The 23,643-nt window shown below is 51.7% G+C and overlaps 1 protein-coding gene across 1 annotated transcript in view; it reads left to right on the top strand.

Moving 5' to 3' along the window:
• Positions 1–18,199, top strand: part of ZNF554 (zinc finger protein 554) — a 36,850-nt gene extending 18,651 nt beyond the window's left edge. Inside the window, exons 6-10 of the mRNA XM_086682988.1 lie at positions 997–1,273; positions 9,790–9,862; positions 12,406–12,532; positions 15,151–15,342; positions 16,126–18,199. Of these exons, the coding sequence (XP_086539114.1) occupies positions 997–1,273; positions 9,790–9,862; positions 12,406–12,532; positions 15,151–15,342; positions 16,126–17,285 (1,829 nt within the window). The 3' untranslated portion in view covers positions 17,286–18,199. The remainder of the gene's footprint in view (positions 1–996; positions 1,274–9,789; positions 9,863–12,405; positions 12,533–15,150; positions 15,343–16,125) is intronic.
• The last annotated feature ends 5,444 nt before the right edge of the window (positions 18,200–23,643 follow it).

Raw genomic sequence — 23,643 nt, 5'->3', positions numbered from 1 at the left:
GTGACACACCATCTCCGGTTCCAGTAAAGCATCAGTTGTAATGGAGGAAACACTGCCAACTGCTCTCCACTTCAGGGGACCCCATTTCTTCTCCAAGGAAAACACGCAGCTCAGGGCTTGGGCATTGCATAGAGAGAAAGAGTGAGAAAGGCAAAAGGGGTGCCTGGGTGGCTCTGTTGGTTGGTTGAGCGTCCGAGTTCGGCTCAGGTCACCATCTCACGGTTCGTGGGTTCGTGGGTCATGATCTCGAGGTTCGTGAGTTCAAGCCCCACGTCGGGCTCTGTGCCGACAGCTCGGAGCCTGGAGCCTGCTTCGGATCCTGTGTCTCCCTCTCTCTCTGCCCCTCCCCGGCTTGTGCAGTCTCTCTCTCTCTCAACAATAAACATTAAAAAAAGAGAAATAATATTCAGAAATACATATAATACATATCACGATTTGGACCAATAATAAGAATTCTTTAAATGTAGAATTTATCACATATTTATGTAATTGATTATTGTTTTATCACTAGATGGCTACATTTTTTTAAATATTTATTTTTCAGAGACAGAGCCAGCGGGGAGGGGCAGAGAGGGAAGAGAAAGAGAGAATCTCACGAAGGCTTCCCGCTGCCGGTGCAGAGCCCCTGGCGGGGCTCAGACCCAATCAGTGATATCGTGACCTGAGCTGAAACCAAGAGTGGACAAGAGCCACCCAGACGCCTCTAGAAGGTTGGTTACATTTACTGTACTGTACAGAATATTATAGTTCATTACAACATTCGATATTACTAAACTCCAATACATTAATACGTTAATTATGGTAGTTTTATTGTTGCAACATATTATTGATAACACAAATCAACATATTGGTATTAGTAAGAAATAGTATCATTAAAACACTTTCACCAAGCAAAAAACGGATTATACGTTTCCATGATTTGTTAACCAATAGGCAAATCTGTATGTCTCTGGCTCCGCGCCAAATGGAAGGCTGGCAATTTGCCCCTCATTTAAGGCCTGGCGGAGCCCCCCGCACACCTGCCCGACGGCGCGGGCGCGCGTTTGCGGCCGGCGGCTGTGCGCAGCTGCAGGAAGTTCTCAGTCCTGCGGAGACACCTCCCGCCCGCAGATGGCGCTGTGACTCGACTCGTTGCCCCAGAGGGACGGGGGAACACCAGCTCCACCCCCGAGCCTCCTGGGACTTGTAGTTCGCGGCTTCGTGGTGCGCAGGCGCACTGCGGAGACCGTCCTGGTTGCGCTCGTCGGGGAGGCGGCGGCAGCGGCGGCGCGGCGTGAGTTAACGGGGCGCAGGGAGGGGGCGGGGGCGCGGGCTCCGGGGGGCGGAGGGAGGTGGCGTCCGGGACTGGCCGCGGCGGGCCCGGGCGGGAGCCGGTGGCGCCCGAGCGTTGCGCCCCGGTTGGCACCTGCGCCCACCCCGGGGTCACCGCGCCTGAAGACGGGTGTTCGGGGCCCTGGGCGGGGGTCCGGCGGGAGGGGCGGCCGAGGCGTTCCCATGGGCGTTTGTCCTGTCTGTCACTCGAGGCGACGGAAGCCGCCCAGCGCCCAGAATGGCACATCTGACCCTTGCCCGGCGGGGGGACCCCAGCGTGAGACCCAGGGGGCGCGCTCTGCTGTGAGGGAGGGGCCGCACTTGAAAGGGAAATGGAATAAACCCTATTTGCTCTTAAAGGCCGAGAGGGGTCGGAACGTTCAGACTTGGGAATATGAATTCACTAGGGCTCCTTGGCTGACCCGGGGTCTCCCCCAGACTATTCTGCCTGCCCCATCCCCCAGGAGACACTTGGCAGTGCTTGGGGTCGTTGGTGGTTGTCATGACGGGGCTGGGGGGGGGGGCGGCAGTGCATCGAGTGGGTGGGGGTCAGGGATGCTGCTCAGCCCCCTGCAGTGCCCAGGACGGCCCCACCCCAGAGAATGATCCGGCCCCAGTGTCCACCGGGTTGAGGCGGAGACACCCTATGTTAATTATTTAGAAAACCAGTTGACTCCGATCCCTGCTCACTAGACACCAGAATAAATCCTCAAAGGGTCAGACAGTAGGAACCAGAGTGACCCCCCCCCCCCGTGTGTGTATTTAATTGTGTGCAGTCTCCTGGGACCTCCGTAGAGCGGATAATGATGGCACACAAAGTGTCTTGGGGGTGGGTAGACTCCCCTAAACCAGGGAGATCTCACTGGGGAGTGCCTCTGTCCCTAAGGGACCGTGGTGGTATCTAGGAACATCTGTGGTTGCCACCCTGCTGAGCCCTGGGGTGGAGTAGGTGAGGCCAGGGACGCTGCTCAACTCCTCCCAGTGCCCAGAAGAGCACCCCCCGCCCCGCCCGGCGAGAACGACCTGAACCACCGTTCACAATGCTGAGAGGGAGATCCCGACTTACACTTTATCCTTAGAGGAGTTCCTCATTGGCCTCATCAGGCCCTTCCTGGGGAGAAATGATGGGTTTCTGTGGTTTGAACATTGAAAGGGAAGGTCCCAAGCCATGTGGCACAGGTCTAGGTGAAGGAGGGGGCTGAAGGGACCACTGGCATCTGCCACAAGGTAGGAGGGTCTTCGAACCATCAGACGATGGGAGAGAATTGTTCTGCAAGACCTAGGAAGGGGCTGGGGGACCTGGACCCATTGCCCTGAGCTGCGGCTTCGAGTCCCAAGAGCCGGGGCGCCTGGGGGGCTCAGTGGGTTAAGCCTCTGACCTCCGCTCAGGTCATGATCTCACAGTTCGTGAGTGTGAGCCCCACGTCGGGCTCTGTGCTGACAGCTCGGAGCCTGGAGCCTGTTTCGGATTCTGTCTGCCTCGCTCTCTGCCCCTCCCCCGGCTCATGCTCTGTCTCGTTCTGTGTCTCAGGCATTAACAAAAATATTTATAAAGTCCCAAGAGCAAAGGCGGAAGTGCACGCGGTGTGGGAGGCAGTGGTAGATGCCTTCAGGTGCTCGCACAGAATCCCCTGCGTGAGGCTCCCTGGCAGCAAGGCTAGGGGGTTGGGGGGGGGGGGGGCGGCAAGGAACGCTGCCCCTCTGTTTGCCTTTGGTGTTTGTGAGCGTCCCGGGGCAGACTGGGTGGCTGAAACACCAGAAACTTCCTCTTGCACACTCTGGAGGCCAGGAGTCTGAAATCCAGGGTCAGCAGGCCTTCAGGGGAGGACCCTTCCTGCCTCTTCCAGCTCCCTGTGGTCCCTCTCTACGCTTGGGGTCCCTCGGCTTACAGCTGTGTCACTCCTGCCTCTACGTCCATTGTCACATGGCCTTCTTCCTGTGTGTCTGCGTCTCTTTTAAGGACACCAGCCCGTGGCATCGGGCCCACTCTACTCCTATATGACTTCATCTCATCTGCGAAGATCCTGCTTGCACATGGGGTCACCTTCACAGGTACCAGAGGGTCAGGACTGGAGCGTGTCTTTTAGAGGACCTGATTCAGTGTCATCAGCAGATGTTTCGTCAGGGTGAAGCACGCGTGTCCTTGTAAAGACACGTCTGATGCCCTGGGGGCATGGCCGGGCACAGCCTGCTCCCCTTTGTAGCTGAAGCTACATGCGCAGAGCAAGGCGGGGCCGGCTCTCATCGAGAACTCTGCGGCACTCCGGCTCATCTTCTAGATTTTCAGACTTTTGTTCTACTTTATCTGTTTCATTTCATAAGTGGTCTGTAAAAGAAGTTGCCCTTACAGATCACGTCTTCCTTGGTAATTTATTTTTTTTATTAAAAAATTTTTTTTAATGTTTATTTATTTTTGAGAGAGAGAGAGAGCATGCGTGAGCCAGCGGGGGAGGGGCAGAGAGAGAGAGAGAGAGAGGGAGATACAGAATCCGAAGCAGGCTCCAGGCTCCAGCACAGAGCCCGACACGGGGCTCGAACCCACGAGCTGTGAGATCATGACCTGAGCCAAAGTCGGACACTTAACCGACTGAGCCACCCAGGCGCCCCTTCCTTGATAATATTTATTTATTTATTTATTTATTTATTTATTTATTTATTTAAACGTTTATTTATTTTTTGAGACAGAGAGAGAGACAGAGCATGAACGGGGGAGGAGCAGAGAGAGAGGGAGACACAGAATCGGAAGCAGGCTCCAGGCTCTGAGCCATCAGCCCAGAGCCCGACGCGGGGCTCAAACTCACTGACCGCGAGATCGTGAGATCGTGACCTGAGCTGAAGTCGGACACTCAACCGACTGAGCCACCCAGGCGCCCCCTTGATAATTTAAACAGTTATGGGGCGCCTGGGTGGCTCAGTCGGTTAAGTGTCTTACTTTGGCTCAGGTCATGATCTCAGGGTTTGTGAGTTTAAGCCCCAGGTCAGATTCTGTGCTGACAGCTCGGAGCCTGGAGCCTGCTTTGGATTCTGTGTCTCCCTCTCTCTTTGCCCCTCCCCAGCTCATGCTCTGTCTCTCTCTCTCTTAAAAAAGTAAACATTAAAAAAAAATTTTTTTTTAAACAGTTACATGTCCAAAAAAGAAAAAAAAAAGACCAGTTACACATGCTTACTGGAGTTAGCCATGGTATTTTTTTCCAGGTTTGTTAGGTTTATTTTTGGCTAATAGCTTTATTTAGATATAGTCCACAAACCAATTCATTCATTTCAGGTATGCAGTTCATTGATTTCTCGTGTATTCACAGAGTTGTGCAGTCATCATGTCTGTCTAGTTTTGGAACATTCCATCACCCCAGAAGAAACCCTGTCTCCATCAGCAGTCACCCTCCTTCCCCTAGTCCCCACGAGCCCCCTGCCTGTCCCTGGATGATCCCGTTCTGGACGTTTCACACCCCCGTGTGGCTTCTCGTGTCTCGTTCCCTCCCTGAGCGTCATGTGTTCAGGTCTGACCGCAGGGCAGCGGGTGTGGGCGCCTCGCTCCTGCTCGCGGCTGAGTGATATTCCACTGTACGGCTGGACCACATTGTGCTTCCTCGTTCATCCGTTGATGGGCACTGGGGTTGCTTCCACTCTTCGGCCACCGCGAGTCATGCTGCCACGAACATTCGTGGACAGGTTTTGGTGTGGACGTGTGTTTTTGTGTCTCTCGGGCAGACGGTAGGAGAGGCATCCCTGGGTCCAGTGGAAACTGTGTTTAACCATTTGAGGAACCGCCAGACCGTCTTCCAGGACAGCGACCCACCTCCCATCCCCGCCGGCCTTGCTTCAGGGTGGCCATCCCCCCCCCCCATCCTCACCGACACCTGTTCCTGTCCTGTGGCCTCCAGTTATCCTGCTGGGCGGGAGGGGCCTCCTCACTGTGGGTCTGATTTCTGTGATGGCTCATGAGATCGATCATCCTTTCCATGCGGCTTGGTCGTTCGCGTGTCGCCTTTGGACAAGTGCCTGTTCTTTACGGGAGCTCTTTGTTAGGGAGTCGCCGTCTCTGGAAGAGGCGTGCGCGGAGGCCCTGAGTGCCTCGCCACCGCTCCTCGAGCGTGCTCTCCGCCGGTGTCTTCCTTCAGCCTCACCCCAAGGAACCTTGTTCCCTGATCCCCCTGTCCTGGAGGGGAGGCGGCTATTTTCTTAAACGTTCAGCTTTGACTTAATTATAGACTCATACAATGTTGCAAAAACGGGGTGGATTCCCACCCACCCATCACCCAGCTCGCCCCCTTGGCCTGTCTCCTGACGATAGCGTAGGATCAAAGCCAGCACGTGGGTATTGACCCCCCCCCACCATGAAAAAATTTTAATGTTTATTTTTTTGAGAGAGAGCGCGTGTGAACAGGGGAGGGGCAGAGAGAGAGAGAGATTGAGAGAACCCAAACAGACCACGCTGTCAGCGCAGAGCTCAAGAGTCGGCCCCTTAACCAACTGAGCCACCCGGATGCCCCGCCCCCGCCATGAAAATTTTGTAGCAGAGATGCGTCTGGGTGCTGGGGCTGCACGGCTCCCACCACAGACTTGTCTTCTCCACGTGTCTGTGTCCTAATCCTCTCTTCTTATAAGGACACTGGTTTTACTGGATCCGGGCCCATTCCTAACGACCTCATTTTGACTTAATACCTCTTTAAAGGCCCTATCTTGAAATACAGTTACCGTCTGAGGTCCTGGGGTTGGGACTGGAAGGTATGAATTTGGAGGGGACACAGATTAACCTGTGACAACAGATATATGTGTACAGACATACGTTGGAGATATTGTGGGTTCGGTTCCCGACGACCCCAGCGAAACAAGTCAAATGAATTGTTTGGTTTCCCAGTGCATGTAAAAGTTACATGTCCCCGGTCCTTCTGCAATTAGCACTGTATCTAAAAGAACAATGTAGGGGCGCCTGGGTGGCTCAGTCGGTTAAGCCTCCGACTTTGGCTCAGGTCATGATCTTGCGGTTCGTGGGTTTGAGCCCCACATCAGGCTCCGTGGTGACAGCTCAGAACCTGGAGCCTGTTTCCAATTCTGTGTCTCCCTCTTTCTCTGCCCCTCTCCCGCGCGCTCTCTCTCTCTCTCAAAAATAAACGTTAAAAAAATCTCCACTACCTTTTCAAAAATATAAATAAAAGAACAATGTAAATATCTTAATTTGAAAGTACTTTAACTGCTCCAAGATGCTTATCATCATGTGAACTGTCAGCCAGTCATATCACTGGTCACAGATCACCGTAACAACTATAAGAATAATGAGTGCAGACCCGCCTGGTGGGCTCGGTCAGTTAAGCATCCGACTCTTGGTTTTGGCTCAGGTCATGATCTCGCAGTTTGTGAGATCGAGCCCCACGTCGGGCTCTGTGCCGACAGCATGGAGCCTGCTTAGGATTCTCTCTCTCTCCCTCTCTCTCTCAAAATAAATAAAGTTAAAAAAAGATAATGAGTTTGTGAGAATCACCGACGCATGACCCAGGAACACGCAGTGAGCAAATGCTGTTGGAAAAATGGTGCCAACGGGGTGATGCAGGGTTGTCACAGACCTTCAGTCTTAACGCGGTGGCCGTGAAGTGCAATGAAATGAGACATGCCCGTATCTGCCTCTGTTCTGCATGCGTGTAAAAGAATACTTTCTACATTCTCCCCTCCCTGTCCCAAGAACCGATTTGTGCTACCTCAGGGTTAACATCGCTGTAGTGGGAACGCTTCTCCTGATGTTGACGTCTCACTGTGGGACATTTATCACAGCCAAGACGTGACCCCCGAGTGGTGCCGCCAGGGGCCGAGGGAAGGGGCTGGGCAACATCAAGTCTCAGTTACGGAAGATGAGCACGTGCGAGAGGGCCACCGGACGATGTCGTACCTACGGTCAGCAACAGCGCCTTCTACGCTTAAAATTTGTTAAGATAAATCTCATGTTAAGCGTTCTTACCACGGACCGTTTTTAAAAACATCAACCCACTGGGGCTCCTGAGCAGATCAGTTGGTTAAGCGTCCGACTCTTGATTTCAGCTCAGGTCGTGATCTCGCACTTTGTGAGATCGAGCCCCACGTCGGGCTCTGTACTGGCAGCGTGGAGTCTGCTTGGGATTCTCTCTCTTCCTCTCTCTCTCTCTGCCCCTCCCCTGCTCGCTCGCTCTCGCTCTCTCTCTCTCTCAAAATAAACTTAAACAAAAAAAGCCACATCAACCCACCAAGACACCAGCCTTGGTTCAGAATATTAACCAGACTGCAAGCTTCATTTAGATTTCACCAGGTTTTCCACTAGCCCAGGACCTTCATTCTGGCCCAGGACCGCATCCGGGGTCCCAGGTGACGTCTCGCCATCTCGCCGTCTTGCCTTGTTTTCTGGGGCTCCTCCAGTGTGACCTTTCCTCACACTTTCCTGGTTTTGCGTGGCCTCGACGCTTTTCAAGAGCAGTGGCCAGGTGCTTTGTAGAAGGTCCCTTGGACTGAGTTCGTCTGATGTTTTCTCCTGATTACACTGAGGTTACCTTACACTGAAGGTGGCCCAGAGGCGTCCTGTCACATCAGGGGGCATCACAGCAGGCGCCCTGTCCTCATCACAGTGACACCGGTCTTCATCACTTGGCTAGGGCGGGGTCCGCCAGGGTTCTCCGCGAATAAAGTTCCTCTTCACTCTGTCCGCACTGTTTGCTGGAAGCAAGTCACTGAGTGAACCCGCGTGGATGGCGCGGGGGAGGGGAGGCTCCGCGTCCTGGAGGGAGGACCATGGAAGAATTTACAGATGCGGTAACACCATGGCGGCAATTAACAAGTATTTTGGAGGTGTGGCTTTCCTGCTACCCAATGTCCCGCCTCTCCTTGGAGTGTCCCCGGTAACGACGTGTGCATCTGTGGGCCTCGTCTGCGGGGATGATCACCGGGGTGTTCCCATGAAAATCCCATGGTGATTTTCTATTAGCGGGGCTGGGTGGTGATTTTTGAAGTTTTCATCCAGGAATCCAGATCACGCCCGTCCCAAGTATCCGGTAACTGGCCTCTATCCATTCCTCACGAGTCTGCATGAGAATTTGCGTTTACAAGAGACTTCACGCCTACGACATCACCCGGAGCAGGCTGGTGGCTCACGTGTAGTGAGTGGGGACAGAGCAGGACTGCTCCAGGATGTTGTTAACAGAGGGCCACAGCCAGACAGTCCTTAGAGCACGAGAACCCGTTCAGGACCTGTTGCAGTGGGGAAAGACCTCTGGTGCACCTGGGCCCCATCCCCGATGCAGTGTGGACAAGTGGGGGTTTATAGCAAGGGAGTAGGTGGGGGTCAGCAGACGGGCACTTGCCGTGAGGACGCATCACGGGGGATTCTGGCCGAACAGACCTGATAGGATTGCTGCTGCAGGCATTCTGGGTGATCCCCACCCCCAAATTGGCCGGATATCCAGGGTGATCAGACACGGGGCGGGGGCTTCAAGCTGAAGTGACTTAGCAGGGCTCTGGCTAAAACAGAGCATCTGAGCTGAACTCAGAAGCCCAGAAGTCAAGGCCTAGTTGGACGGAGGGCTCAGAGAGGCGAGAGAGGGTCCTTGGTGCCACCAGGCAGCACCAGAATCAGCCTGGAAGGGAAGGGAGCCTCCCGGGAGTGTGCAGGGCTCGCAGTCCGGCCTGTGCCTTCCGGGTGGGACAGGCGCATCTGGATCCTTCCTGCTGCAGAGCTGGGGTGGTCCGGTAGGAGAGTCCAGGGCAAAGGAGGGGGCCCGGGAGAGGGGCCCCAGGGAGCCGGCTGGGCTGTGGGAAGGCAGAGATGAGTCTGGGAGGCGCCAAGGGTGGGGGCCTGTGGGCTTCGAGGCTGGGAGGTCCTACTGGGTTGAATGGGGTTCCCCACAAAATTCGTGTCCACCCGGAACCTTGGAATGTGAGCTTATCTGGAAATGGGGTCTTTGCAGGCGTAATTAGTTAAGATGAGGTCATATGGGAATGGGTGAGTCTAATCCAACGACTGGCGTCCTTATAAGAAGAGAGACACAGAGTCAGAAGACAGTCACGTGACCACTGAGGCAGAAGCTGGAGGGATGTGACCACAAGCCTAGGGGAAGCTGGAGTCCCAGAACCTGGAAGAGGCAGGAAGGACCCTGTTCTGGGGCTTTGGCCCTGAGACCTTGATCCAACTTCTGGCCTCCTGAACGTGAGAGAATAAATCTCTGCTGTCTTAAGCCCCCAGCGTGTGGTCGTTTATTTCGGTGGCCCCAGGACACTTGCACAGACTCCTCCGTGATAGAATTGGTATACTTTGTAAGCTTCCAAGACCTTCCGTATTTTGGTCCATGCATGGGTTAAGGGGCCATTCAGGCCTGTGGCCTCTGTCCTGGCTTCTGTTGTCCACACTGTGTGTGTGTGTGGGGGGGGGGGGCACCTGGATTGTGCCAGAGGTGTCCAGGTCCAGGATTTGGGGATCAGGGACAGGCCTGGGCCAGGGCTTCACGGTCCCTTCTCCTCCCGCAGCTCTGCCTGCCCCGGATCCTGCTTTTCCCAAGAGAAGAGGATGGCTGCTGAGTACGTGTCCCCCGGGCCCCAGGTGAGTGGGACCTGAGTACGTGTCCCCCGGGCCCCAGGTGAGTGGGACCTTCCTCTTCCCCTGAAAGTGTGCAGTGTGCCCAGAGGATGCACTCCTACAAGAAGTGCATTCCCCAGATAGGGAAGGGAGCCCCATTGCTGTGTGGGAGCTCAGGGAGCCTTCCCCGTGAGCGTCTGGGTCCGAGAACCTCTGCTTGTAAGCAGAAGCACAGACGTGCCGTTCAGTGCGTCTTTCCCCCCAAGACAGCTGAGCTTCTGTCCTCGGCAGGGAGCCCTTCCCCCACCGTGGCGGGGGGCCGCCTGGGAAGCACCGTCTCGTTACTTCAGTTGTGGTAAAGGATTCACCATCGTAACCTTCTCTAAGCACACAGCTCAGCGGCACCAAGCGCACTCACAGTGTCGTGCAGCCGCCCCCATCATCCGTCTCCAGAACTTTGCGTCTCCCCAGACTGAGACCCTGTCCCCATGAAGCACCAACGCCCCACCCCTGGCTCCCACCATCCACTCTCTTGTCTCTGGGGAGCCTCTGTGAGTGGGGTCACGCGGGACGTGTCCGTCTGTGTCTGGCCTCTGTCACTGTGCACAGTGGCCTCCGGGTCCATCCACGTGGTGGCAGGCGGCAGGACGTCCTTCCTTCCCGAGGCTGGGTCAGTCTTTGTAAGCCTGGAAGAGCTGTGTTTAATGTGAAGCTGCCTTACAGGCCATGAGCATCAGGACAGCAGAGGTCACCATCCACTGGGACAACACATCTGTGGGGACTGGTAGATGGGGTCCCTGTCCCTTAGCTCTCGGCTTCGGATGGCAGCCACAAGTCTGAGAAAGTGATCAGTGTCTGCACCAGAAATATAGGGCCGACTGACGGCTCAGGTTCAGGTGGTCCCTGGGGGAACAGGCCCTTCCCTGTGGACATTTGCAGGCGATCCCAAGGGTCCAGTCAGTGTCCTGGATGTTGTCCTTGTTGGGGCCCCCTGGAGAGGGGTACTTGATCTGCTCTGGCCCCTGCATGGAAGTCCTGGTCATCGCAGGCACACCCACTTTCAGGCCAGCCTGGTGCTCGCTGAGGCTGGCACAGCCCCCGGGGACACTGTCAGGTTTCAGCTTGGAGCCCACGCTGCCCCCGGGACCTGTGGGGTCAGGGTTCCAAACAAAGCTGTGGCTTGTCCCTCGGCAGCAGGAGAGCTGAGATGCCATGAGGCCAGGCAGGGTCCCTTCTTATCTGTCTTCATGTTAAGTAAACGGAGCCACCCAGACCTAGGCGGTCAGGCCGGAGGGTCATCGCCTGTTCAGGCCACGCAGGATTTCACGGGAGCCCCTTAGCAGCTCAGGCCTGCATCTTTATTTATTTATTTATTTATTTATTTATTTATTTATTTATTAAATTTTTTTTTAATGTTTGCTTATTTTTGAGAGAGAGAAATACAGAGCGTGAGCAGGGGAGGAGCAGAGAGAGAGGGAGACACAGAATCCAAAGCAGGCTCCAGGCTCCAAGCTATCAGCACAGAGCCCAATGTTGGGCTCGAACCCACAAACTATGAGATCATGACCTGAGCTGAAGTTGGACGCTCAACCGACTGAGCCACCCAGGCGCCTCAGGACTGTGCTTTTTAAAAACGAAACCAGGGGCGCCTAAGTGGCGCAGTTGGTTAAGCGTCCGACCTCAGCCAGGTCACGATCTCGCGGTCCGTGAGTTCGAGCCCCGCATCAGGCTCTGGGCTGATGGCTCAGAGCCTGGAGCCTGTTTCCGATTCTGTGTCTCCCTCTCTCTCTGCCCCTCCCCCGTTCATGCTCTGTCTGTCTCTGTCCCAAAAATAAATAAACGTTAAAAAAAAAAATTAAAAAAAAAAAAAAAAAACGAAACCAAAAACCACCTTAACTTCAGCCAGAATGGCCAAAACCAGCCAGCGCGTCCAGCAGGTCTGCTCGCCTGGGGTGGGAGCCATCGCTTTCAAAGTCCATAGGTAACTTTTCCCCTCACGACAGACAGCAGCCCAGCTGCTGGTTCCAGCCAGGACGGCTGCAGTAGCCAGCCAGGCACCACACATTCGCCATCCCCTCTCCACGTGCCCTTCCTTTGCCCATCAGCGCTCTTGCCACATTTCTCCGCTCGTGCGGATCGGCAGGTGTGGCTTCTGGGTTCTCTGACCATATCGCTAGCAGATGCCCCGACCGGCGTGAACTACTCAGCCTCACTGCACCCCGTGAAGCAGAAAGAGTTTCTTCCATTTTCCTTGCATTGAGCAGATGAGGAGGCCACGTCCTGGAAAGTCAGTAATACACGTCTGATCCCACAAGCTACCTCTTTCTAGAATAAGCAGGGGGAGATTCTCAAGTGGGAATGTTGGGCTCACAGATCCAAAAGTGGGACTCACCAGTTCAGTAGGAAACGGGCCATGTGTTCCCGCGAGATCTGCGTGCTAGCAGAATCTGACCTCCGGGCTTCGCTCCCTGCTCCCCGTAGATCTCCTGTTGGCCACGGCCTTCGGCCCTCTTGTAAAAAGGTGGGGGGGGGGGCCTTTCTTGAGCAGAATCGATGTGATATTTTAGGAGTTAGTGACCTTCGAGGATGTGGCCGTGGCCTTCTCCCGAGAGGAGTGGACCTTGCTGGACCCTGCTCAGAAGAGGCTGTACAGAGAGGTGATGCTGGAGACCTACAGGAACCTGGCCGCACTGGGTAAGACCAGCGCCGTGCACGCACCTGCCCATCGGTTCACACGCACGTAGCCTCCACGGTGTGTCCAGAGCCGTGTTAGGAAGTGGGGGGTTGTTGGTGAATAAGGCAGCTGTGTGGCCCCTGCCCTTGTGGGGTGAGTGGTCCACTGGTTTCTCCAACACTGCAAGTGACCCGATTTCTCCCAGAGCTGCTGCCGAGCCGCACATCTCACCTGAGGCTTAGATAATGTCCCGGAGTCCCCTCGGGTACAGAGTCATCATGAAACATGTTTTTGTATGTGTGGTAAAACATGTATAACATAAAATCTGCCTTTTAAACCATTTTTGGGTATACAATTCACTGGCAGTAATTACATTCAAAATGTGCAGTCACCCCCACCATCTGTTTCTAGAACTTTCCATCTCCCCAGACTGAGACCCTGCCCCCACGAAGCACTGACACCCCGCCCCCTGCCCCACCCCTGGCTCCCACCATCTACTCTCTGTCTCTGTGGACGGGGCTCCTCTAGGGACCCCCTGTGAGTGGGGTCACGCGGGACGTGTCCTTCTGTGTCTGGCTTCTGTCACTGTGCACAGTGTCCTCCGGGTCTGTCCACGTGGTGGCAGGTGGGAGGATGTCCTTCCTGTTTATTTTTTATTTATTTATTTAATTTTTAAAGAATGTTTATTTGAGGGGGGGAAGGGCAGAGAGAGAGAGAGAGAGAGAGAGGGGAACAGAGGATCTGAAGTGAGCTCTCTGCTGACAGCAGACAACCCGACGCAGGGTGGAACTCATGAACCACGAGATCATGATCTGAGCTGAGGTCAGACGTTTAACCAGCTGAGCCACTGAGGCGCCCCTGCCCTTGTTTGTTTGTTTGTTTGTTTAAATGTTTATTTTTGAGACAATGCAAGAGACAGAGCATGAGCGGCAGAGGGGCAGAGAGAGAGGGAGTCACAGAATCTGAAGCAGGCTCCAGGCTCCGAGCTGTCAGCACAGAGCCCGGCGCGGGGCTCGAACCCACAAACCGTGAGATCATGACCTGAGCTGAAGTTGGACACCTAACCGACTGAGCCTCCCAGGCGCCCCTGCCCTTGGTTTTTAATTTTTTTATTATTTTATTTTATTTTTTTTTAGATATGGTAACAGGATACTAATGAGGTTAACATTTTAATGTTTATTTAGTTCTGAGACAGAGACAGAGTGTAAACAGGGGAGGGTCAGAGAGAGAGGGAGACACAGAATCCGAAGCAGGCTCCAGGCTCTGAGCTGTCAGCACGGAGCCCGACATGGGATTCGACCCCACGAACTGTGAGATCATGACCTGAGCCAAAGTCAGACGCTTAACCGACTGAGCCACCCAGGCGCCCCTGCCCTTGGTTTTTTTTTTTTTTTTTCCCAACGTTTATGTATTTTTTGGGACAGAGAGAGACAGAGCATGAACGGGGGAGGGGCAGAGAGAGAGGGAGACACAGAATCGGAAATAGGCTCCAGGCTCCGAGCCGTCAGCCCAGAGCCTGACGCGGGGCTCAAACTCACGGACCGCGAGATCGTGACCTGAGCCGAAGTCGGACGCCTAACCGACTGAGCCACCCAGGCGCCCCTGCCCTTGGTTTTTAAAGCCGAGTAATATTTCAGTGTGTGGATGGACCCCATTTTATTTATCTACACATCCACGGGTGGACACATTGTAGCTGCTGAGAATCATGCTCCCGTGAACACAGATGTGCAAATAGCACTTTGAGTTCCTGCTTTCATCTTTCTCGGGTGCACACCTAGGGGCAGACTTGCTAGGTCATATGGAGACTCTGTGCTTCCCTTTGTGAGAAACCGCCAGACTGTGTTTCACCATCTTACCAGCCACGCACAAGGATTCCGCTTGGCCCACATCCTCTCTAATCCTTATTTTCTGTTTTTGCTTAAAAAAAAAAAAAAAAAAATTAGAGGGCGCCTGGGTGGCTCAGTCGGTTGAGCGTCTCACTTCAGCTCACGGCGTGATCTCGCGGTTCGTGACTTCGAGGCCCGCGTCAGCCTTTGTGCTGATAGTGCAGAGCCTGCTTGGGATTCTCTGTCTCCCTTTCTCTCTGCCTTTCCCCTCCTCACACGTGTGTGTGTGTGTGTGTGTGTGTGTGTGTGTGTGTGTGTGTGTAAAATAAATGAACATTAAAAAAATAATAGCTATCCTAGTAAGTGTGAAATGGTGTTTCACTGTGGTTTTGATTTGCGTTTCCCTGATGCCTAATGATGTTGAGCATCTTTTCGTGTGCTTGTTGGCCATTTGTAGATCTCCTTGGGGAAATGTGAGAGCCACAAGGTTTCTTTAATTAGTATTTTTTACCGTTTGCTTAGTTTTGAGAGAGAGAGAGAGAGAGAGACAGAGCATGAGCAGGGGAGGGGCAGGGAGAGAGGGTGACACAGAATCCCATGCAGGCTCCAGGCTCTGAGCTGTCAGCACAGAGCCCGACGCGGGGCTCGATCCCACGAACCGTGAGATCGTGACCTGAGCCGAGATCAAGAGTCGGGTGTTTAACTGACTGAGCCCCCCAGGTGCCCCGAGGTCTGCAAGTTTTTAATTAGGAAAATAAAATCTTCAGCTTGGTCAACACGCCATGTCTCCAGTGTGCTCTTGTCTCTTCCAGAAACCTTGAAGACCCGAAGTGCTGATGCAGGCATTGAGTTTGGTGCACTGTCCGCAACCCAAGCCTCTCAGGCCGCCGGTCCTTCCCCGTGGGTGGGGGGTTCACTCTTTCTGCCAGTGGTGCCTTTCCAGCTGGAGCAAGGAGCAGCTGTGTGGTTGGGGGGGGAAGGAACTCCCCAAACCTCCTGTTCAGGTGAGAGCCAGGCAGATACGAGCCACTGAATGGGGGCGGCGTCTTGGGGACTGCAGGTCACGGGTCTCTCCACAGACGCCCTCTTGCATAAGGAGAAGGTTGAGGTCTTTGGTTGCAGTTTCTCAGATACCTTCATTCATTCTCCAGCAGGCTTGTCCTGTGCGCTGACTTCTATAAGCCTTTGGGTGCAGAGGAAATATATCTCATTTCTTTCTTTTCTTTTTCCTTTTTTTTCTTTTTTTAATGTTTATTTGAGGGAGGGAGAGAGAGAGAGAGAGAACGAACATGAGTGGGGGAGGGGCAGAGAGAGGGGGAGACACAGAATCTGAAACAGGCTCCAGGCTCTGAGCTGTCCGCACAGAGCCCGACGCGGGGCTCAAATCCACGAACTGTGAGATCGTGACCTGAGCCGAAGTCGGACGCTCAACCGACTGAGCCCCCCGGGCGCCCCTCATTTCCTTCTGGAAGCTATTCTACCTGTGTTTCCTGTTACATATCTTCCCTCTCTGCCTTCTTGACAATTCTTTCTCCTTGCCATTCTCATCCCCCCTCCTTTGTAGGGCCATCCCTTCTACATTTACATTCCCCCCCGTTTTCCATCATCGGCAAACTTCTTACACTGCGTCCTGGCCTCGGGAGCTTTTCCTGTTTTCTCCCTGTGTTGAGCGCTGATACTTGAACGCGGATTCACATGTACCTCATGCATGTTGGAAGTACTTTTGTGCCGCCGTTATTAAGTTAAAAGTTTCTTCTCTCCCCCCCCGTTTTCTCAATTTATTTCAGATTTGGCTGCCATACTGAAAAGCCAAGAGTCATCTTGTAAGAAGGTGGTTTGGGGGGAAGAACCACCCAGTGGTATGACTATAGTAAAGCTTCCCAAAGGAGACTGGGGCTATGGTCAACTTGAGGAGAATCGTGAAGCCCTGCACAGGCTTTTGAGGCAGCTGGCGTACCCCCAGGCGGAGGTGTTTGCTCAAAGGGAGACCACTGCCTGGCATGAGTTTGGGGAAGCCTGTAGTATGAGCTCAGACCTTGCTTCATCTCAAGGAGGTTCTATAGAAGAACATTCCCACGACTGTGGTCTAGATATTGAGAGTTTGGTAGCTAATCCATTCTTAAACCATCATCGGATGGCATATACAGATCAGAGACCCTGTGAAGGGAACGAATGTGGAAAAGACGTCAGCCACAATAGTGCCTTCAGTCAACACAACAGAGCCGCCGAAAGCGGGGAATCATTTCCTCACGGTATGGCTCTCACAACACACAACACGGTGAATACAGCGGGGAAACCCTACGAATGTCACCACTGCGGGAAAGTGTTTAACCGGAGGCATTCCCTGAGTGAGCATCAGAGAATCCATACAGGAGAGAGACCATATGAATGTCAGGAATGTGGGCGAGCCTTTACGCACAGCTCAACCCTCACACGACACTTGAGAACTCATACTGGAGAGAAACCCTATGCGTGCAGCGAATGTGGGAAAGCCTTTAACAGGATTTCGTCTCTCACCCAGCACCAGAGGATTCACACAGGGGAAAAGCCCTACGAATGCAAAGACTGCGGAAAGTCCTTCTGCCAGAGTTCTTACCTGGTCTTGCACAAGAGAACGCATACGGGCGAGAAGCCCTATGAATGTAACGAGTGTGGAAAGGCCTTCAGTGATCGTTCCTCGCTTAACCAACACGAGCGGACTCACACCGGTGAGAACCCCTATGAATGTAATCAGTGTGGAAGAGCCTTCAGTCAGAGGTCTTCCCTCGTGAGGCACGAGAGGACTCACACTGGAGAGAAACCGTACGGCTGTAGCGAATGTGGGAAAACGTTCAGCCAGAGCTCGTCCCTTATCACACATCAGAAAACTCACACCAGTCAGAAAACCTATAAAATAATTGATTGTGGGAAAGCTTTCTATCAGAGCAGCAACCTCATTGGGTTTTAGAGACCACTTGCTGCCTGTAAGGTACCTTTTAGCTCTCTGCTACAGAAGTATGGTTAGATTTTGCCCTTCTGATGGGACTGTTTGAAAAGAAGTAGGCTTCTGCACGTTCTTTTTTAAAAAAAAAATTTTTAACGTTTATTTATTTTTGAGACAGAGAGAGACAGAGCGTGAACGGGGGAGGGGCAGAGAGAGAGGGAGACACAGAATCTGAAACAGGCTCCAGGCTCTGAGCGGTCAGCACAGAGCCCGACGCGGGGCTCGAACTCACAGACCGTGAGATCATGACCTGAGCCGAAGTCGGATGCTCAATCGCTCAATTGACTGAGCCACCCAAGCGCCCCATGCACGTTCTTGAAGAAAAGCTCCGAGGTCTAGATCTGAGAAGGGACCTTTTAGTGGGGGAAATTGCCATTGAGCTATGCCGAGTGGGGCGTGTCCTTTTGGAAAAGATTGATAAATGTGAACAGCAATGTGGAAAGGGATTTTGCTGAGAATCGTCATACTAATTTAGTTGTTGAAACAGAGTACCTTTTGTTTCAAAATTCAGTATTAAAAAAAGATGTTTATTATGGGAAGAGATTATGCTAGCAAGAGAGGGGCAGAGAAAGATGGGGAGAGAGAGAGAGAGAGAAAATCCCAAGCTGACAGCACAGACGCAGGGCTCGAGCCCACCAACCACGAGATCACGACCTGAGCCGAATTTGGACGCTTAACTGACTAAGCCACCCAGGTGCCCCCAATTCAGTACTTTTGTTTCAATAGTCTGTTTCAGTATTTTACTTAGTCATCCTGCCCCTGTCGGTCCCTTAGCTAGGTGCTAACTTGTTTCGTGCCCGGCTGTGTCAACACAGAACGTGTGCTCACACGGAAAGAGCTTTGGGTGCACAGTGAAAAATAAAGCGTGCAAAATGGTATGTGTGACTCCGTCCAGTGTATTCTGAGTATGTACATAAACGGACAAAGGCTGGGCAGAGATGTGGAGGAACTGGACAGAGTTTGTTTGTCAGAGTTACCTGATGATGTGTGGTTTCCTGCCTTTTGTCATTTTGTCTGGCGTTGCTATAATCGTTTTGACGGTAGGTAGAAATCAAACGACCCCAAGGGATATCGGATTTCTTTGATCAGGATTGCCGATGCCATGGTGGGGAGGGTAGAGTGCAGTCGGTCTCGGGACAGCGGGGAGTGGAGCAGCCTTTGACAGCTTGGGAGAAATCCCACCCGCGAGGCGGACTTGCCTGAGTGGAGACCGAGAGCTCTGATGTGTACCATCACCAGCACCAGCGTCACCTGTTGGTTGCTTGCTCTGTTTCCAGCACTTCTGTGTGGTTCATCATTGACTCTCACCAAGCCCAAGAGATAGTAGCTGTTCACCTGCCGACATTACAAAAGGGCAAACAGAAATAAGGGAGCTTGTCCAGAGTCAGATGACTAGACGGTGCCGGACCCAGGATTTGAACCTGAACGACCTGTACAAGGGCCCATGCCACATTTGGATGCAGGGGGACTGTGCTTTCTAAATTCTCCCTTGGAAGTCATTTGACCTTTGTCTAGATCTTCCCCTTTCTCTGCGGCTGATGAGGAAGGTTGCCTGTCGGGTCTCCTCTCACCTAAGTGGTACCTGGTCACGTCGTTTGTTGCTGCCTTTCTCTAAAGTAGGGATCCCTCATCTGGTGTCTGTGTAGACCCTACTGGGCTGACGGATACGTTTCTTTAAGGGCTCCACGAGCAGTCTTGTGCTCGATGCAGGATCTATGTTGGGGCATAGCGCGTCATCTGGGGAGGCATCTGTAGCTTTCATCCAGTTCTGAGGGCTGGCTGACGTCGGGGTGTCACAAGCGCACTGTTTTCCGGTCTCTATCCCTTGCTCCCTCCAACAGTTGTGGGGAACTCCTTGTGCTAGGTGGCTGTGCGTAAGGTGGATGAGGTGTCTGCCCTCCCTGCACATATATTCGAGGAGTGGGGAAGCAGGACGGCCTCGTCGGTTGTGATATGTGCAGTCACCCAAGTGTGTCTCACAAAGGTCCTGTGATTGGTTAAATACTCTAGTGTATCCATATTGATATTCTTTTTTCTTTTATGTTTATTTTTGAGAGAGAGCATGAGCTGAGCAGGGGCAGAGAGAGACGGAGACACAGAATCCGAAGCAGGCTCCAGGCTCTGAGCTGTCAGCACAGAGCTTGATGCAGGGCTCGAACCCACGAACCATGAGATCATGACCTGAGCCGAAGTCTAGTGCTTAACCGACTGAGCCACCCAGGTGCCCTATATATATGTGTATATTTTTTAATGTTTATTTTTGAGAGAGAGAGCACAAGCAGGATACAGGCAGAGAGAGGGAGAGAGAATCCCAGGCAGGCTCTGTGCCATCAGCATAGAGCCTGACACAGGGCTTGATCCCACAAATCATGAGATCATGACCTGAGCCAAAATCAAGAGTTGGACGATTAACCGACTGAGCCGCCCAGGTGCCCCCCATCTTGATATTCAGAGGATCCCCCTGCTATGTTTTCATTTTGCAGTGAACTCTGCTCATTGTATAGCCAGATCCATGATGGAGTGAGGGGCAGGAACAGATGTGAAATAGCTAACCAAATACTTTAATTAAATAATTGCAGATTTTGGTAGTGCTCTTGGGGATGTAAACAGGATGATGCCGTGATAGATAAAAAGAGAGTGACTAACCTCGGGGCCTTTCTGACAACCTGATATTTAATTTGAAATGTGAGTCACTGGAGCTTCCAAGGTGAGGCCTTTAACCAGAGGAAAGCTTTCGTTTAGCTTTGTTTTCACATATTTCAAAACTATTTAGAGGGGCACCTGGCTGGCTCAGTTAGTAGAGTGTGTGACTCTTGATCTCAAGGTTGTGAGATTATGGACACGGAGCCCATTAGGAAAAATATTTACAACATTTTTTTTTTTAATTTATCTCAAAGTATTTTGAGAGAGAATGTATATATATATTTTCAATTTCTTGGTGTTTAAATGCCCATCTCCCTCTCTTTAAAAACAAATTCTTTTTCTTGTCTGATTGCAATGGCTCAATCCTTTAGTACAATATTGAACAGGAGTGTTGAGAACACACCTCCTTGCTTTATTCCAGATCTTAGGGAAAAGCATTCAGTCCTTCACCATGGAGTATGATGTTTTCTGTGGACTTTCTGTAGATCCCCATTATCTTTATTATCTTGTTAAGTTTCTGCTTTATTGTGCTGTGGTCTGAGAATGTGTCTAGTGTCCTGAATCTTTGAAACGTGTTGAGTTTCATTGTGTGGTGTACCCTGTGATCAAGTTTTAAAACGTTCTCTAGATCTTAGGGAGAAGCTGTGTTCTTTGTTTTTATGCTTTGGAATCTGGCTTGCCTGCTGCATCAACCTTTTTAATCATTGGCTGTCAAATTTCACGTCAGGACGTTCAGATTTAACAAGTAAGAGTTGGTGCCCAGTAATGTGCATTAAAATTTTTTTTTTAAATGTTTATTTATTTTTGAGAGAAAGACAGAGTGCTAACAGCAGATGGGCAGAGAGAGGGGGAGACACAGAATCCGAAGCAGGCTCCAGGCTCTGAGCTGTCAGCACAGAGCCCGACGTGGGGCTTGAACCCACGAACCGTGAGATCATGACCTGAGCCCAAGTAGGACGCTTAACCGACTGAGCCACCCAGGCACCCCACCTCTGCTTTTTAAACAAAACTAGCCTTTAATTTTGGAATAATTTTTCACCTCCTGTGAATTTCAACCTTTAAAATTCCTTGCATCTCTCATTTTTAGTGCATAATTGAATTTTGCTTTAGGGTTCAAAGCAGAAAATCCATTTGTTTTTATTTTTATTTTATTTTATTTTATTTTTTTTTTTTAAGGAGAAAGATTTTTTTTTTCAACGTTTTTATTTTATTTTTGGGACAGAGAGAGACAGAGCATGAACGGGGGAGGGGCAGAGAGAGAGGGAGACACAGAATCGGAAACAGGCTCCAGGCTCTGAGCCATCAGCCCAGAGCCTGATGCGGGGCTCAAACTCACGGACCGCGAGATCGTGACCTGGCTGAAGTCGGACGCTTAACCGACTGCGCCACCCAGGCGCCCCATCCATTTGTTTTTAAAGGACACATTTATGCCAACTATTGCTTTGTTAATGTTGTTGGCTTTAATTCTGATGTATTTTATGTCGTTTTTCTTATTTTTGAAGCTTTTATTTTCTGTCTTCTACTGTTGTTTGTATTGGTGGAGTGTATTTCTTTGCTGGTGTTTTTGGAAGGTGTATTTCCTGCTTCAGTTTCTTTTGGCATTTTATTTTATTACATTAAACCCTATAATGAAACCTGTAGTGATTATCAATATTAAGCAGCTTTCGTAGGATAAAAAGGTCGAGTCACAGAGTGTGTATAGTATATAAGGGCACTTTAAAATTGAAAGTCGGGAAAATGTTATATGTAGTTTGTGGATCCAAATGTATGTCATGGCAATAATACGCACTAAATTTGTGATTATGGTTTCCTCTGGGAGGACGTGGAAGGGATCTTGGGATTCTGGAGGTGATACACAGGGCGTTTCAACTCTATCTGTGATGTTTTCTTTCTATTTTATCTTATTTTATTTATTTTTTATGTTTATTTTTAAGAAAGAGAGAGAGTGAGAGAGACAGCGTGAGCGGGCAAGGGGCAGAGAGAGAGGGAGACACAGAATCTGAAGCAGGCTCCAGGCTTCGAGCGGTCAGCACAGAGCCTGACACGGGGCTCGAACCCATGAACTGTGAGATCATGACCCGAGCCGAAGTCGGATGCTCAACCCACTGAGCCACCCAGGCACCCCTGTAAAGTATCAGATTTCTTTCAAGAAATCTGATAGAGGATGGTAAACCGATAGGATTTCATACACCTTGGCAGTAGATACAGGAGTATTGAAAATGTTGCGGCATGTTCTGTATGGTTGAAATGTTGGGGGACGGGTTGAAAGTGCTCCCCTTCTCCCCCTGTTGTGGTTATCATTAGGAGATACTTCTTTGAGGAATGCAAAAACCAGCCCTCCCAACGCCTTACGAATGGATGCTTACGGTTTGGATAAAATCTCTAGTCAGAATATCATCTATCTGAAAAGTGCTACCTTTCAAACACAAAGATGCAAAGACATTGTTCTCTAAAAAACGGTCAGATCGCTCCAAGATGCGCCGCTGTGGGAGCAGAGTCATGTTGAAGGAGCCCGTGGAAAGTTCAAAGTCGTCTCACAAAAACTCAGGCTGGGAAGAGGCGTTCTTTGTGCCCCATGCTGAGGCATTTTCCTCTGCTTCAGAGCCGTCTTGTGAACTTCCTGTGACTGCTGTAACAAATTCCTGCATACTTAGTGACTTAACCAATTTCTTACAACAGTTCTGGAGCTCAGAAGTCTAAAATCAAGGTGTTGGCAAGGCCGTCTTCTTTTTTTTTTTTTTTTTTTTTTGACGTTTATTTATTTTTGGGACAGAGAGAGACAGAGCATGAACGGGGGAGGGGCAGAGAGAGAGGGAGACACAGAATCGGAAGCAGGCTCCAGGCTCTGAGCCATCAGCCCAGAGCCTGATGCGGGGCTCGAACTCATGGACCGCGAGATCGTGACCTGAGCTGAAGTCGGACGCTTAACCGACTGAGCCACCCAGGCGTCCCCTAAAATCAAGGTGTTGGCAAGGCCGTCTTCTTTTTGGAGACCCTAAGAGAATCTCTTCCCTCACCTTTATCTGGCTTCTAGAAGCCACCCAAACTCCTTGGCCTGAGATCCCTCCGACATCCTCACGGCCAGCAGCTGGGGGTCTGACCATCTCTCTGACTCCTACCCCCTGCCTTTGTCTCCTGAGGACCTCCTGAGGACGCTGGGCTGCCTGGGAACCCAGGGTCACCCCCGCCTCAGGGCCCTTAATCCCTTCTGCAAAGTCCCTTTTGCCATGTCCGGGGCCATGTTCACAGGTTCTGGTGATCACCGCGTGTGCACCTTTATTCTGCCGGCCACATCTTTCATACTTGGCTTTATGATGTGGGGTTGGAGTGGGCTGAACATGCAGGAAACCACATTTCTACTTCGCCAGCGGCTCCCCGAATACTAGAACCTTCTAACCGCAGGGTGGATGGAGGCCGCAGGAGGGAGAAGGGGTCTGCGCCTTCCTGTCCTGTCACTCTGTGCGTTTGAGAATGCCTTTGTTACCTCCACACATGAATCACATCTCAACTTGACTCACACTTCTTTCCCCTCAGGCTGCTACAGTTTTACTTTGCTCTCTGTGCAATGAATGTTTTGCGAAGAATCCCGAGATCAGCCTCGTTTTTCACCTTAATGAATGAAATGACATGTCCTTTATGAGTGATGCTTACAGGGTAGTTATCTGAACACACTATGGCA

Source organism: Puma concolor, chromosome A2 (genome assembly GCF_028749965.1).
Source record: "Puma concolor isolate L17-30 chromosome A2, mPumCon1.1.hap2, whole genome shotgun sequence".
NCBI lineage: Eukaryota > Metazoa > Chordata > Mammalia > Carnivora > Felidae > Puma > Puma concolor.
This window is presented reverse-complemented; position numbering and strand designations above follow the sequence as displayed.